General features: G+C 39.8%; 2 protein-coding genes and 1 long non-coding RNA gene across 14 annotated transcripts in view; 1 reads left to right on the top strand and 2 right to left on the bottom strand.

Annotated features, from left to right (window-relative positions):
- stard13a (StAR-related lipid transfer (START) domain containing 13a) overlaps nucleotides 1-16818 on the bottom strand; it is a 522041-nt gene that overhangs the window by 121002 nt on the left and 384221 nt on the right. The window lies entirely within an intron of this gene.
- Nucleotides 1-16818, bottom strand: part of nbeaa (neurobeachin a) — a 314222-nt gene that overhangs the window by 158743 nt on the left and 138661 nt on the right. For all 10 annotated transcript variants that reach the window (XM_049468902.1, XM_049468904.1, XM_049468903.1 and 7 more), the window contains exons 7-8: nucleotides 12891-13010; nucleotides 9910-10056 (exon numbers count right to left, since the gene is read on the bottom strand). In XM_049468902.1, the coding sequence (XP_049324859.1) occupies nucleotides 9910-10056; nucleotides 12891-13010 (267 nt within the window). The remainder of the gene's footprint in view (nucleotides 1-9909; nucleotides 10057-12890; nucleotides 13011-16818) is intronic.
- LOC125784876 (uncharacterized) lies at nucleotides 6639-7272 on the top strand. Its single transcript, XR_007427478.1, has 2 exons — nucleotides 6639-6710; nucleotides 6917-7272. It is a non-coding gene; the product is annotated as an uncharacterized LOC125784876 (long non-coding RNA).

Raw genomic sequence — 16818 nt, 5'->3', positions numbered from 1 at the left:
ACCCAAATAAACATTTTTCAGAAGAAAAATCATTGTAGATTTACATCTAGAGCTCGGTTGACTTTAAAGGAAATACAGTTTTGTTTACTTAACTTAGCTTTACAGCTCTGCGAGACCTGCTGAATTAGAAGGAGAACATGATGACACCCCTGTTCCTTACTAGTGTTACATAATGCGCCTTTAATCTGGTGCACCTTATAGTGCGAAAAATACGGATAGCATAGCTAGACCACACCAACTAATAGGCTAACCGCTAACACTGTAACACAGACAGTGTGTTCCAGGTAAATAAGGGTTTTGAGGCTTATCCTGCAGACTCTTTTATACAGGTAATAATCTATTGTTTATGCATTAATGCTTACTTCAATAATAAGTCTGCAAAAGTTTATATGTAAAGCCTCCAGACTAATCATTAAATCACTTGCTGTGTGCTGTGAGACGAGATTTTAGATGAGCTTCTGTGGGTGTCTGTATAAATCAAGGCACATCATTTAATAAACAAATCATTATTCAGGGTAGGATTTAATCATGTCACATCAATGGTTCACACTGTTTTATTGTAATTTATGTACAGTATGTTAATATATGAGAGGCATATTGTAATGTAACCTAGGGCAACTCTGGGAGTGGATGCACTGTGAATAATTAGAAGAGGACATATCTCCATAAAGGTGCCCTTAAACAGAAAATTGCATCTTGGCATAAGTTGAATAATGAGTTCAGTGCATGAAAAGGGCTTGGAGGTGAACCTCAAACACCGCTGTCTTTTATGGCTAAATTAGTAAAGTTTAGCAAAACAAAATAACGTAATATGATACAATGTATAAATATTTTCTTAATTTATGTTTAAATATGTTTCTTATTGTATTGTGTTGTTGCTATTGGATGCCTAAATTTCCTTGGGGATAAATAAAGTCTCTATCTATCTATCTGTCTATCTGTCTATCTATCTATCTATCTATCTATCTATCTATCTATCTATCTATCTATCTATCTATCTATCTATCTATCCATCCATCCATCCATCCATCCATCCATCCATCCATCCATCTCAGGCAACTGATGGGTCTCCAACTGAACATTCGAGTCAGTCACCCCAACCCCAATCTGTCTGTCTGTCTGTCTATCTATGTATATATCTATTTATCTATCTATCCATCCATCCATCCATCCATCCATCCCAGGCAACTGATGGGTCTCCAACTGAACATTCGTGTCGGTCACCCCAACCCCAATCTGTCTGTCTGTCTGTCTGTCTGTCTGTCTGTCTGTCTATCTGTCTATCTAGACCCCTAATAAAAAAAACGATAAAAACCCATGTTCAGCATTCTACTAACTAATTTCAGTGCATTCCTACTAAAAAGTCATTTAAAAAACTCAAAACCCATTCTGCATTCTATGGCACTTTTAAATCAGACAGGGAAATCTTGCAGCACTGTAAAAGATAACTTTCTATCAGTTTTCATCAGAACAGAGGGCAGAGGGGACAGCCAGCCAACACCACTGTCCAAACACCCAGTCCCCCGCTGCCCCCTCACCTCTGTCTGTCTGTCTGTCTATCTGTCTCACTGCATTCTTTTTCCCTCACTTCCTCCACTCAGACACAATCTGCCAACAGCTCTCAAACATGACCTCACTCACACAGTGTCTCCGTCCAATCCTCATACAAGGTCAAAAACATTCAACGCACACACACACACACACATACACACACACACACACACACAACGTGCAGTCCATATATCTATGCATCAACCCCAGATGGTTTTCTCAGCCACAACATGAAAAAGCCACACCGCACCACACGCTGTTCAGACATCTGGGCACCCTTTGCTATAGCGGAGGTTCATCACTGTGTCATCCAAAGCAGTCCACCCCCCCACCCCCACCACACCCCCCCCACACCCCCCCCCACCCACACACACACAAAACCACACATATAGAGCAGCACAGGCACACCAACATCAGCGTGTGGTTTAAGAACCCAGGCTACAAACGCAACGTATTCAGTGAACTCTGGATAACCGCATAAGTCGAGGTTTAGCACAGTTGGTGCTGCTCATGTGCTTTCAGTCAAGATCATATAGAAACAAAGTCACACAACGTCATGCTGTGAGACGGAGAGACTCGCAACTCCAGAATTCACCAAATCACATTTACAGACATAACACCATTTCTTTATTTCCCAATAGCAAAGGCATTCTTTCATTCTCCAAAGAATGAATCAAGTTCAACTTATATAGCGCCTTTCTAGAAACCCAAGGATGCTTTACAATTTACATGTTTTTACACACAAGCACATTACACATTAACACTCATCCACACACTGGTGATAAGCGGCAGCCAATAGCGCACAGCGTACTCTCAACTGGAAACAACCATCCACCTGGAGGACTACATCAGGCACTACAGCATTTACCCAGGACAGAGTACCAATCCATATCTGGGCACAGTCATACACACATTTACCCACACACAAACCTACATACATACCACACACTTTTACACATACACACCAGATCAATTTAGAGTACTCAATTACATTCTGGGCAATTTAGAGTATCCAATTTACCTGATCTCCATGTTTTTGGACTGTGGGAGGAAACCGGAGTCCCCGGAGGAAACCCACGCAGACACGGGGAGAACATGGAAACTCCACCCAGATAGGGACTTGAACCCAAGACCCCAGTGCTGGGAGGCGAACGTGCTAACCACTAAGCCGCCTTGCCACCAATAGCAAAGGCATTCTTTCATTCTCCAAAGAGAAAATCCCAAGAGCTCAGAGCAGATCTGAGAAGCTGACTGTAGATTGCTGATTTAAAAATGTGTTTTGTGGCCATTCCTAAACACCTGCAGATACAAATTCAACCATTCAATAATAATAAATGTCTCATTCCATCATTTTTTCACTCATTATAAAATGTCTAGTGGTGGTGGACTCTAGTATGAATGAATGCTATGTGATAACGCTGTTTTAGTCCAATGGAGGAGTGGACGGAGAGAAACGATAGATTTTCAGCTCTTGCTTATGAATATTCATACATGCAAACATATAGCCTCCGAACAACAGTTAGAAACGTTTTAAAATAAATAAATTTTCATGCTAATAACAGTCTTTGTAATTTCATGCTACTTTACAACATGTGTAATGCCCTGCTCTGTAAAACGGAAAATCCACCAGAGATCCTATGTAAACACACAAAGGTGGGTAGTCCAGGTACAGAAAGTCAAGTTACAGACAGGATTTTTACTTTTAACTAGTGTAAACAGAACTGTGTAAAAAAAACACACCTAGCTATCTCAATAGTACTTGGCTGGTGGTGTTTTTCCTCCATAGACAAATTCTAACCATTTGTTCCTTAGCTCTGAATTACTGGGTAAAGTATATAAACACTGATGTGTTATTCGCACAAATAACACAGGAACGAGCTGCCATGCTGTTCCTACCGCTGTTAGCTCCTGTCTTTTATATTTTCTTTTACTAGCTACTGCAGACAATGAAGGTTGAGGAACATTTTAATGTGCAGCATCATTTACAACTCAGAGAGACGTATTGAATTTTACAAAGAACAAGAAAAAGTGCATTTTAGCAGAAGGACACCCACAGAAGAGCCTTATTCTTTATCCTTTAACATTTTGCTCATCTATCTTTGGCCCTCACAATACAGCACTATGGCAATTAGTGGTGTGCCATATCGTATCGTACGTGATAATATCGCCAAAAACGTTGAATATCGTGATCGATATTATACCCTGAAATATCGTGCCATATCACCCACCCCTAATAATCATATCAGGGTACTACTATTTTTCTGTTTTTAGTAAAAGACAAATGCACACTGTTCTCATTTTTCATTATATATCTACTAGAGACAGATTATATCTTTAATCCTGGATATATGGAGATATTTGGAGTGCATTATTATTATTAGTATCATGACATCTTTAGAATCTGAAATTCTAAATATTTTTTCTTATTCAGTGTTTTGTCACATCGCCAAAAGTATCGTTATCGTGAAAATACCATGAAATATCGTGATATTATTTTAGAGCCATATCGCCCACCCCTAATGGCAATACGCCTGAATGCAATGCAGTATAACAAACATACACGTTCCATATAGCAGGAGGAGGCAACTTTCCTCACCCTACACACACACACACACCCTACACACACACACAGGGCTTGTCCCACAATAAGTCTATGAATAATCTACAGGCTCCGTCCGTTTGATTGGTCTGTGCAGTTTGAGTGAGCAGCAATCAGGGGCAGCGGAGACTAGCACAGCTTCACGCTATTCATGAATAATTAAAGCCCTCAGCCTGCAGCAGCCATGATGACTGGAGCGTGGATCAGAGGAGGTTAACTCACTGTGCTGGAACCAGCCGAGAGACAGAGGGGGATAGAGAGAGCGGAGAGTGGGAGACTAGAAAGAACAGAGAACTGAGAGACAGTGAAAGACAGAGAGAGAGAAATATCCTCCATTTTTAATGCAGGAGAGTCTCTGCCCTGTTCAACCTTGTTTAATAGGAGATAACCATCCCTGCAGCTGCTGGATCCCAACCATTATTCTGCATAACAGTACCTGCTTTAATTTAGCACCATATTATACCATACCGTCATCAGCGTTACTCCATCTAGAGCAGGGGTCACTAGGGGTGGGCAATATTATATGGTATACAATATATCGTGACACAGAAATATCATGATATTAAAAATCCATATCTTGATAATAGGGCTGTTCTGTCTTAAAAGTAGTCTATTATTTACTGTGAAGCTTTAGGTGTATTTATTGTATAATTGTTTTAGTTTGCAGTTTATATGCATGCACTAAATATTCTGCAATATTATTTGCTGCATTATATTATTTTATGCTATATTATTTATTTTGCAACATTATGATTATACTGTTATACTATTATACTATATTCCTGAAATGAATGAATTATTTTAGTTTTCCTATATCGCCAAGTATATCGTTATCGCATAAATACCCTGAAATATCGTGATATTATTTTAGAGACATATCGCCCACCCCTAGGGGTCACTAATAGGCAGACAGCGGTCCGGGTCCGGAACCAAATGTTGTCCAATGCGGACCCAAACCTATTGAGAAGTATTTAATTGTGTACGTGCTTTGCGGCGCAGTAAACTCACAGACCAATCTCGCGTGGCGTAAGATCACCAAACGCTCTCCTCTGTCAATCAGATCTGTGCAGACGCGGTAAGGAAAAAATAAATAAATAAATAAACACACCGCTCCTCACGCGGTATCGAACCCGTGTTGTCAGGGTCGCTGTCCCACTGCTCTGGCTGTTGAATTGGGACGCGGAAGGGCGGAAAAACGAGAACGGGCGGAAACTAAAGACACGCCGAGCGCAACAGAGAGAGAGACAGGGGAGGAATATAAACAAAATCTGGCCAGAGAGGTATTTATATTTATTTTCATCATAGTTCAAACAACCTTAAAGGATAAAGCACTGAATCATAACACAAGCTAAAAATCGATCCATATCTTGGCCTTTCGAAATTTTATCTAACTGGACCATACTGAATTCTAATTAAATACACCTGATCTAGAGCCTTCCTTTAGTGTTTTTAACGGCTATTCCAGAATTTGATAACACTATATCCTACCTCTGCAAGCCAATAAGCTCATTATTATTAATGAAATGTGGAAATGTGGTTTATAAAAAGATGTTCCAAGTTTTTCCTGTACACAACTGAACTTAATGTTTTCTAAAAAGGTTTTCTCCCCTTTTTTAGAAATTATTTTGCATCTTTTTGGTAAGCAACTAGCTAAAAGTGGTATTATTCAATTTCTGTCTATTTGTTTAATTTAATAATAAGTAGCTAAAGCTGAAAGTGCCAAAGTAACATAATTGTGGATGATGAGGTCTGCACAAGAAAGTGCTTACCACACTAAAATTAAAACACAGCCAGTCAACATGCACAAGATGCATGTGTATAAAGCAATGTGAACGGCTCAGAGCTAAGGTGTGCGCACCATGCTATGTTCCATCCACAGTAGGTATTAGGGGTTGTTATCATTATTATATATATATATATATTGTTTTTTTAATCTTAATTTAAATGATCAGGTATTGATTCATAAAAACCCAATAATGACCTTTAAAATGTCATCTATCTGCAGAGCCGGAGAGCTAGCTACAGCCAGCTGTTCCAAAACATGCTGTAGTTACAGAGAAGCTAACGTTAAACAAGTTTTATATCTCACATATGTCAAATATTTAACTAAGATATTTGATAGCTGCAGTCCTAATTCGGAGGGAAATTATCTGCTTATCATGACACTGATTTAACCAAATTTCTTTATTTCTAATACATTTTTTTATGCACTTTTAACACCTTGTGGCCAAGTTGGTACACCTTGTGGGGAATTTAAATCTGCTGGAATTGGTATCACCTGACCTCCTTAACTCCTCCTTAATTCACTTGAGCAGGAGAAATGGCCACAAATACAGATCTAAATTACTTTAACAAGAAACAACCTATTCCATAACATTACATTACATTTGGCAGACGCTTTTGTCCAAAGCGACTTACAATAGTGAAGTACAAAAGTAATAGAAGTTAAAGATAAAACATCTTTAGATAGGGCTTAAAGGAGGTCAAAGGGAAATAAGGGGATAGAGAAGTGAAGGAGGGGAAGAAGGAAATGAGGTTAGAAGTAGTTAGTGTGTTAGAGGTGTTAGGAGAGTAAGTGCTCTTTGAAGAGCTCTGTCTTCAGGAGTTTATTAAAGATAGTGAGAGATTCTCCTGATCTGGTAGTAGAAGGTAGTTAGTTAGAGGTGTTAGGAGAGTAAGTGCTCTTTGAAGAGCTCTGTCTTCAGGAGTTTATTAAAGATAGTGAGAGATTCTCCTGATCTGGTAGTAGAAGGTAGTTAGTTAGAGGTGTTAGGAGAGTAAGTGCTCTTTGAAGAGCTCTGTCTTCAGGAGTTTCTTAAAGATAGTGAGAGATTCTCCTGATCTGGTAGTGGAGGGTAGTTTGTTCCACCATTGGGGAACTCTGTATGAGAACAGTCTGGATTGCTTTGTGTGAGTGTTTGTTTGGTAAAGCGAGGCGACGTTCATTGGAGGAGCGCAGCGGCCGGGAGGTAGCGTAAGCCTTCAGGAGTGAGTGCAGGTAGGAAGGAGCTGTTCTGTCATCACCTTGTAGGCGATTGTAAGAGCTTTGAATTTGATGCGAGCATCAACTGGTAGCCAGTGGAGCTCAATGAGCAGCGGGGTGACATGAGCCCGTTTTGGTTGGTTGAAGACCAGACGTGCTGCTGCATTCGGAATCATTTGGAGTGGTTTTACTACGCAGGCCGGAAGGAACAGTTAGCAGGGCATTGCAGTAGTCGAGTCGTGAGATGACGACCGCTTGTACCAGGAGTTGGGTGGCCTGTTGCGTCAAAAGAAAGGTCTAATTTTTCTGATGTTATAAAGCGCAAAGCGGCAGCATCGAGTAACCGAGCGGCAGGATCGAGCAATTATAATTAATAACATTCAGTAAACAGACTCAAACATCCAGCCAGTAGAGCAGACCCTAACACATTCTACCAAGGGTTTTCTACTTTATTCTAATGCACTTTGCTTCATTTCAGCTGCTGAGGAATATTCTAACTGACAGTTTCAATTCCACATAGCGCTGCCCTTTAAATTGAGGCAGCTAACCGGTTACTCGATAACGACCAGCAGTGACGTGACCTATTAACTTCCTTCATCTATATACGTCCTCCTCATCCTCACAGCCTGCTGGGGAAGACTCTGGCTCAGAGAGCCCTAACCTCACCAGGGTCAGTCAGCAATCAGTTCCCATCAACAACGCAGGGAGTAAAGAGCCTGTCCAATCAACCAATCAAGAGAGACACCTCTACTGTGATTTTTTTGTAGGAGAGAGAGGGAGGAAGAGAAAGAGGAAGAGAAGAGAGACAGCACAATACACTCCGGATTCAAAGCTTTCAGCATGAAACGGTGGTGAATTCTTTAAAATGGAGTCAGAATTGAAGCACATTGGAAGATGGCTAACAGATAAATCTCTGGCAATAGATTATGTGGTGCGGTAGATATCACAATCACCTATAAGTGAACTTAGAGTCCCTTGGTAAAGGTATAAGTAAACAAAAATGGCAGTGTTGCGCCAAATTCAGCACCCCCGCTAGGAAAAGCACCCCCTCTCGGGAGCATGTGCTGTGACCTTTGACGTGTATTTTAAGTAAGTTAAAGCAGATTATCTCCGTTTTTATCAAGAAGATGCACTTGCAAGAGAGGGTGCTTTTCATGGCGGGGGTGCTGAATTCGTGCAAGTTTACTGAGCAGTGAGTAATGACGTAAAAATGCTCAGGCATGCTCGGGAAGTGGGAAGTTGGTAGAACCATGCTCCAGCAAGATTCAACCAAACCGTACCTAGTTTGAGTACATCCTAAGGCTCCTAACACTACATAGTCCCACGTCTGTAATACAAATAACTGTAAAATAAGTCGTAACTGATTGTCAGCTAAATAAGGTAATTAAGAATGTTTTAATGCAGATGGGGATGTCCTGGCAGTCATAGAAAACTAATTCACACCATGCTTCAACCTGAACTAAAGTACTAGCATTGTTAAGTGCATTTTTGCCCAGAAATAAAGACAAGTCAAACTGGATAGGATGTTTTGCCCCAATAAAAAATACAACAAAACACTTCAGCATCAGCGAAAGAATTATTGAACAACTTTTGTTCAGTAAAAGAAATCTGTTTCCTGTCTGAAAAGAAGTCCAAGACACACTAAAGTACATCAACTGAAATTAATAATTGCAGAGTACATCTTCATCGTAATAAATTACACTGTATTATCCTTTCCTGAGGATATCTAAGGTGTACTGTTAGATCTTTAAGAGAACTAAACATCTCAATTATACCAACTAGAGCAAGTACAGAGGAAAAACAACCCAGATGCAGAAGTATAGTGTTGTCAGAATTGATGTAAATGTGAACACTGCTACCAGATTAAACTTTCGCAATAAATTAAGCTTCAGCCCCTAAATTTCCAGAGGGCAATGCATCAATGAGAAGATGTTAATGCAGACGGAGATGTTAGGAACGTAATTCACTTCCTGCTTCAGCTTGAATTCATTCCGGTCTCTGACCCCAGCATCCCTGCTGAGACACCTTGTCTTTGATTGGCTTTTGAGATGGTGAGCAGGGTTAAGTGCATATTAGTTCAGAAATAGAGAAAAGACACTGGAAAAGATGTGAAAACATCATCATGATCAACGATCAATGCTTTCCTGAGGATATCTCTGGTATTGTTAGATCTTTAAGAGCACTAAACAGCTCAATTATACCAACTAGAGAGACTACAGAGGCAATACAATCCAGATGGAAAACCTTCACCACAAATAAAAAGTAAATTCTAGAAAATGCAGAAGAAAGGTGGTGTCTTAGGGGTGGGCAATATTATATCGTATACAATATATCGTGATAAAGAAATATCATGATATTGAAAATCCATATCGTGATAATAGGGCTGTTCTGTCTTAAAAGTAGTCTATTATTTACTGTGAAGCTTTAGGTGTATTTATTGTATAATTTAAAATAGTTTTAGTTTGCAGTTTATATGCATGCACTAAATATTCTGCAATATTATTTGCTGCATTATATTATTTTATGCTATATTATTTATTTTGCCACATTATGATTAAGCTGTTATACTATTATACTACATTCCTGAAATTAATGAATTATTTTAGTTTTCCTATGTCGCCAAGTATATCGTTATCACAAAAATACCCTGAAATATCGTGATATTATTTTAGAGCCATATCGCCCACCCCTAGTGTCTGAAATATACTACGAGCAATTCCAGCACAGATCTCTCTCTCAGTGTTTGTCCACGTAGGCAGTTAACAAGGTACAATACCTTATATCCAGGTCCCAGCTGATGGATGGCGAAGATCTGCGCGGGGTTGAGCGCTTCGCTGAAGACGTAAACGGCTCCGAGCTGACCGCAGAACACCCGGTTAGCGTCAGCCGTCTCCGACGAGCCCAGGAAACATTTATCATAACTCTGTGAGAACAAACAGAGCAAGGTTTAGCAGAGGAAGTGTTAGAGGGTGATGAAACAGATTAGGTGGATTTATCCTGGAATCTGAGCTGTTTATCTGCTCACTCCTGATCAGGGCTCTGCGTAATCTCACTCTTCATATCCCTTTATCAAACTGAAACATGGTACAATATAAAGACATGCCTGTGGCCATATATACACACACACACACACCAGGTCCACTCCATCATCCCCACTGCAGCAGACTGCTGCATTTACCTTTGTGAGAAGGAGTGTGAGGAAAAAAACCTGCAATCTTCTGTAGTAATTTACTCCTTCAGAAAGAAGTGCTTATCTTCACCGCCATAAGAGATTTTCACCTTACAGACGCTGCTGATATATAACATTCTCTCTATACATATTATACATATTATCTATATACATTATACATATATATATATATATATATATATATATATATATATATATATAACACATTACATATTGACAGGTAAAAAATGATTTTTATTTTAATATTTTATAATCAATTCATTATAACTGACACAATAACCCAATGAAAAGTTTTAGAATACTCCTATTTTTTTTTTGCAGTACACTAGATTTTTTTTCTCATCTTAGCAATGAGCTTGTTTCTGCCCTTCCCCTGTCAGACCTCTTCACTGCTTCTTCTTTTCACTGCTAAAACTGAGACTTAGGGTGAATCCCATTTCACCCCTTGGCCCTACCCCTTACCCCTACCCCTTCTTTTCGAGTGTAATCCTTCCCCTTGGTAAAATCCTACCCCTAGGAATTGGGACAACCCTTCAAGCACCCGGTGAAAGGTGAATCTTATTGAAAATAGCCTCCATAATATACTAGAAATTGTATATCACACTGGTTCCCAACACTGGTCCTGGAGCAGGTAATGTGTTACAAAAACAATATAATGTGCAAGAATATGGGTCCTCAGTGACAGAGGAATCACTGGTATATCACAATGACGTTTCTCAATGAACAATAAATACATAAATAAATAGCACTGATTTATGACCAGGCTACTAGCGGTGGTGTGTAGGTGACCCTGCTGGGCTGATGTGATGATAGCAGTGGAGCGCTAAAGTTCAGTAGCCTAGCTGCTGGTTAACTAGTTAACTTTAGGGCATTGTATGTGTACAGAAAGGGGGCAGGAGGTGCAGAAATGAATTAATATTGTCCATTCCTTAATTCCTCTGTGATGGGGAGCTGAAATTAGCTCTGATTATTTTTTATTTGATTTATTTTTTCCGTTCCGCCTTAAATGCGGTAGCGCCTGCCGTCTGTTGCACCATTTAAGGTGGAACGGGAAAGTTAGCTAGCTAGCTAGCTACCGAAACGAACTACTAGCGAACTTTTTATGCTTGTTACGAAGAATTCAGCCATAAAACATCAAAACTACACAATAAACTAAGGTAATACAGTGCTAATCGTAATTTTTAACATGGAAAATACTTTATTTGGTCGCTTGTTCCGCCATCTTGCCAGTCATTCTCATACCCCTCGGTACGAAGTGTGGGTCTGGAAAATCTCCGTTTGAAGGGCTAACTAGCCCTACCCCTTACCCCTACCACTTCATCCTAACAGGAATCGGGACACCCCTACCCCTTGACGTGCACGCGCAAAACAGAGGGGTAGGGGTAAGGGGTAGGGCCAAGGGGAGAAATGGGATTCACCCTTAGGCCCAATCCCATTTCACCCCTTGGCCCTACCCCTTACCCCTACCCAAATTTTGTTAGGCTGGAGGGGTAGGGTGGAAAGGGATAGGGCTTACTAGACGCACACTTCAAATGAAGGGGTATTAAAATCACTGGTAAGAGTGCAACACAAAGTGACGCTTAGCACTATTTTTTCAGAGTCTAATGTGTAGTTTCAATGTTTTATGGCCGAATTCTTCATAACAAGCATAAAAAGATCTCTAGTAGTTTGTCTCAGTAGCAAAGCTAGCAAACGTTCCACCTTAAAATGGTGCAACAGACGACAGGGGCTGCAGCATTTCAGGTGGAACGGAAAAATAAAATAAAATAAAAGCACTGCGACTGTGACTCTGATTGAAATGCTGGTAGTGTGTCAGTCACAGCAGTACTGCTTGAGGTTTTATACACCTTTCAATCACTCTATTAAACACTCCTACCTACAACTGTTCCAGATACAGGTGTGAAAAGAGCTAATATAGGATCAGTTAAAAAATATTAGGTGTAGATGAAAAATAACGGGTGTTGAAATAAGGAGGTGGTCATAACGTTTCATCACTGTATATAAATGCTATTAATCAGTCAGTGATCCACCCTGAGGAGTCTGACGCTGAGGGGTCCAGCGATCTAAAGCGCTGCCACTATGAGCGGGAGGTCGCAGGTTTGAACCCCCGCGCTCATGCAGCTTTACCATCAAGCTGCCGGCGCTCAGAGGGAGCACAATTGGCCCTGCTCCGTCCGGGTGGGTACAGTAGATGGCGCTCTCTCCCCACATCACTCCTAGGGTGATGTCTGCAGCACAGGGCGTCTGTGAGCTGATGTATCAGAACCGAGTCGCTGCGCTTTCCTCCGAGTGTTAGCGCTGTGATACTACTCGGTAATGCTACAGCATCAGCAGCAGCTGGAAAAGAAGCGGTGGCTGACTTCACATGTATCAGAGGAAGCATGTGTTAGTCTTCTTCACCCTCCTGGTGTGTTGGGGCATCACTAGTGATAGGGGGAGTGCTAATGAGTGGGTTGGGTAATTGGTCGTGTAAATTGGGGAGAAAATGGGAAAAATTTGAAATAAAATTATATAAAAATCGCTGCATCCTGAGAGAGAGGTTTGTTAATCACGGCTGAAACACTCACATCATTGGTGTTGACGTGCCAGGCCATGTCGCCATAAGACACCAGCTGCCCGTTCACATAGCAGCGGATCTCACTGTTCCTCCAGCGGTTGTAGATGTGCACGATGCTGATCATGTACCACTGTGGAAGAAGAAAAGAGAAAAAAGAGAGAGGGATGAAGCAGGTGAGGAACAGGAAGCACATGGAGAAGACAGCAGGACACTGAACACTAGGGGTGGGCGATACAGCCCTAAACATCACATGACATTTCAGCATATTTCTGAGATTTGAACAATGTTCATGACGAGGTTAAATAAAAAAATAAAAAAACAGGAAAAACATGTTATTAATTTCAAGAATATGATACTGCAAAAAAAATGTACACTATGGATTTATTTTGTATAATTATTGTATAATAAGCTTTAAACATTTAGCTAAAACAAAACAATCAGTAAATTTGTCCATTTTGTAAACAGCAGCAGGTTACTAAGAGTGTAATTTTGTATAAAATAATTAATAATAAGAAATAAAACTAATTTGCAGAATATTTAGTGCATGCATATAAACTGCACACAAATAATTATACAAAAAATACACTAATATTATAAAAAAAAAACAATACTCTCAACATATAGTTTACGATTAGACACATCTCTACTGAGCATGTGCAAGCACAGGCATCAGAGGGCAATTTCCAAAATGATGTTTCTAGGTGGTTGTTATGGTGCTACTAAAAGTTGCAAGGTTGCAAGTTGGTTTCTTTGGTAAGTGGTTGCTAGCCTAGCTGGTTGTTAAGGTATCCCAGGTGGTTGCTATGGCATTGCTGAGTGCTAGAGTGCTACAGCATGGCAAGGCAATTATTATGTTTTTTTAGGCAGTTGCCATAATTGGTGGATGCTATTATACATATATATAGTGGAATAAATTTAACAACAAATAAAAAGGAGCAAAAATAATATAAATTGGATAACAATACAGTCTTACAATGAACAATTATAGCTATAATATTTCAGGAAATCTTCCTAAATAAATTAGACATAAAATAAAATCCACTTTTGTAGAAAGAAGGAGCAGGTCAAAGACAAATCAGTTTAAAGCTGTCACATGCTGTCATGACATGTTTAGAGGAGTGTCACATTATTACTGATCACTGTCACAACAGATTATTATACGTTTCAGGATGTGACAGGCTGAATCTGTCAGCTCTGAATTTCATGATAAATGGACCAATAGAAATGCCTCACAATTGCTTTATTTTAGCACAGAAACATACCTGTAGATCAGGGGTGTCCAAACTACGGCCCGTGGGCCATTTACGGGCCTTTTCCTTTTTTGGAGCGGCCCGCGAGGTATTTTAGAAATAGAATGAAAGTTGGCCCGCTGTTAAGCAGGTTTTTATAATGTGAGATTCAAAGTTTGAACGCTAGGTGTCAGAAACGGGCCAAAGAGTCTAAAAGCGGAGAGAGTGCGCATTTCTAGCGCAGAAAAACGGGCCAAAGAGTCTAAAAGCGGAGACAGTGCGCATTTCTAGCGCAGAAAAACGGGCCAAAGAGTCTAAAAGCGGAGACAGTGCGCATTTCTAGAGCAGAAAAACGGGCCAAAGAGTCTAAAAGCAGAGAGAGTGCGCATTTCTAGCGCAGAAAAACGGGCCAAAGAGTCTAAAAGCGGAGACAGTGCACATTTCTAGCGCAGAAAAACGGGCCAAAGAGTCTAAAAGCGGAGACAGTGCGCATTTCTAGAGCAGAAAAACGGGCCAAAGAGTCTAAAAGCAGAGAGAGTGCGCATTTCTAGAGCAGAAAAACGGGCCAAAGAGTCTAAAAGCAGAGAGAGTGCGCATTTCTAGCGCAGAAAAACGGGCCAAAGAGTCTAAAAGCGGAGACAGTGCGCATTTCTAGAGCAGAAAAACGGGCCAAAGAGTCTAAAAGCGGAGAGAGTGCGCATTTCTAGCGCAGAAAAACGGGCCAAAGAGTATAAAGGTTGCCGTAATTATGGAGTTTAATATTAAGAGACATCATGAAATTAAACATCAATTTAAAAAATCTTAGTTTACACAACACTGTCAAAGATAAAGATAGTAAATCAAGTAAAATGGTGTGTAAATGAAATAATCAGGAAAAAGTATTATTTAAAGTGGTATATTTCATTATTTGTTTTATTACAGAGTCTGTGGCCCGTGACTTCAATTATATTTCTCCTTCTGGCCCCCAACAAAAAAAGTTTGGACACCCCTGCTGTAAAGCTTTCAATTTGGAGATTTGCACCTGCTTTTCTGGATAGACGTCTTTTTGCCTCAAAGTATTTTTTTAGTGCATGTGTCCTCCAGAGATCCTCTGTGAGGTATTAAACATGTTTTGAATGGAGAATGATCATGTGACCTATGCTTGCTAGTGCTGTGGTGATTTTTACTGCTGTGTGGACATGAGTTTCACTGGGGAGGTGTGTGATAGAGCTTAGATTGTCGGCCCGAACCGACCCGGCCTCGGGTCAGGTCGGGTTCGGGCCGACAATCTAAGCTCTATCATTTCCCACCACATTCCTCGGGCCGGGTCGAGCTCCAGAAAATAGTCTGAGATGTGGGCATCTGTTTTTTTTATTATATTTTTATTTTAAATAAAGCTGTGGTGTGATAATTACAATGTTGCTAAGTAACCAAATATTATTGTTCACAAAAACAAACAAAATAACGAAAACTGAAAGTGAAAAAACTAATTTATTTATAAGCGCTGTTTTTTTTTCACTCCCGCAGTTGTACAGCGGGGGGTGTCGTGCCGATTCTGTCCACGAAGCGGGAGTCGGATTTAGCAGGGAGTCGGATTCGGCACATTCATGATTCATGTTTAATGTGCAGCATCATAAACAACTCAGAGAGACCTCTTATATTTAACAAAGAACAAGAAAAAGTGGATTTTAGCGGAAGGACATATTCAAGACCTTTTTTATGCCACTGAAAAACAAATAAGTTCTCAGTATTAATGATATTTAGCATAAAATGGTTAAACAGCCTAAATACATGAAATGTAAATATAATAAAAGCACTGTGTTTAAATAAAGTTGACGTATTGATGTTAACAGGCTTTCTAAGTAAAAAGAAAAAAAAATTGTTAAGTGGATAATATTAGGGGTGTCACGATTTCGATATTTCATCAAAATCGATGGAAATTATGTCATGGTCTCGAGCCTCGAAGTCAAAAAGAGGATGGACGATCCCTCCCTCTAAGCTACACTAATGGTGCAGCACACTGTAGCGACGCCGCGGACATTGTGACTGCTGAAAGAGCAGCTCTTTCTCCAGAGAATGTGGACATTCTCATCTTCTTAAAGAAAAACTTAAAGAAAATATAAAAATAACAGTTGTTTTGTCTAGCCTCAAATATGTTAATAGTATTGGTACCTTAAGGAGCATCTTTCTCTCAGATAAAGTTAATAATATATCTTTATTAAAGAACAAAACTTCTCATTCTCAGGGACCGAAAAAGTCTTAAAGTCTTATTTTTCATGTGTAACTGTTATAGTAGGATAGAGTTCAGTTTGTTAAGGCTCTAATTGTTCTATTATTTTGTACATGACTGTTCCTGTATTTTTTTATTATTTATTTTGTTATGTTGCACATTGCTGTTTTAATAGTGCACACTGCTGCTACCAAAAAAGCCACTAGATGGCATTACATATATATCTTAATTAAATTATTTTAATTTGACCATTAGTGTCTAATGTGGTGTATTACAGATCACTTGTATCACTTTGCATCACTTATATCAAGCCCACCTTTTGAAATAAGATATTGTAAATTTGATGAATCAAACCAATGACTGACCATAGACTAATCTAAAACTGGCATAGGCCTCTCTGCTGTAAAAAAAGAAGAAAAAAGAAAATCGAGAATCAAATCGAATCGTGATCCTAAAATCGAATCGAGGATTTAGAGAATCGTGACACCCCTAGATAATGT

The sequence above is a fragment of the Astyanax mexicanus genome, chromosome 20 (assembly GCF_023375975.1).
Source record: "Astyanax mexicanus isolate ESR-SI-001 chromosome 20, AstMex3_surface, whole genome shotgun sequence".
Taxonomy (NCBI): domain Eukaryota; kingdom Metazoa; phylum Chordata; class Actinopteri; order Characiformes; family Acestrorhamphidae; genus Astyanax; species Astyanax mexicanus.
This window is presented reverse-complemented; position numbering and strand designations above follow the sequence as displayed.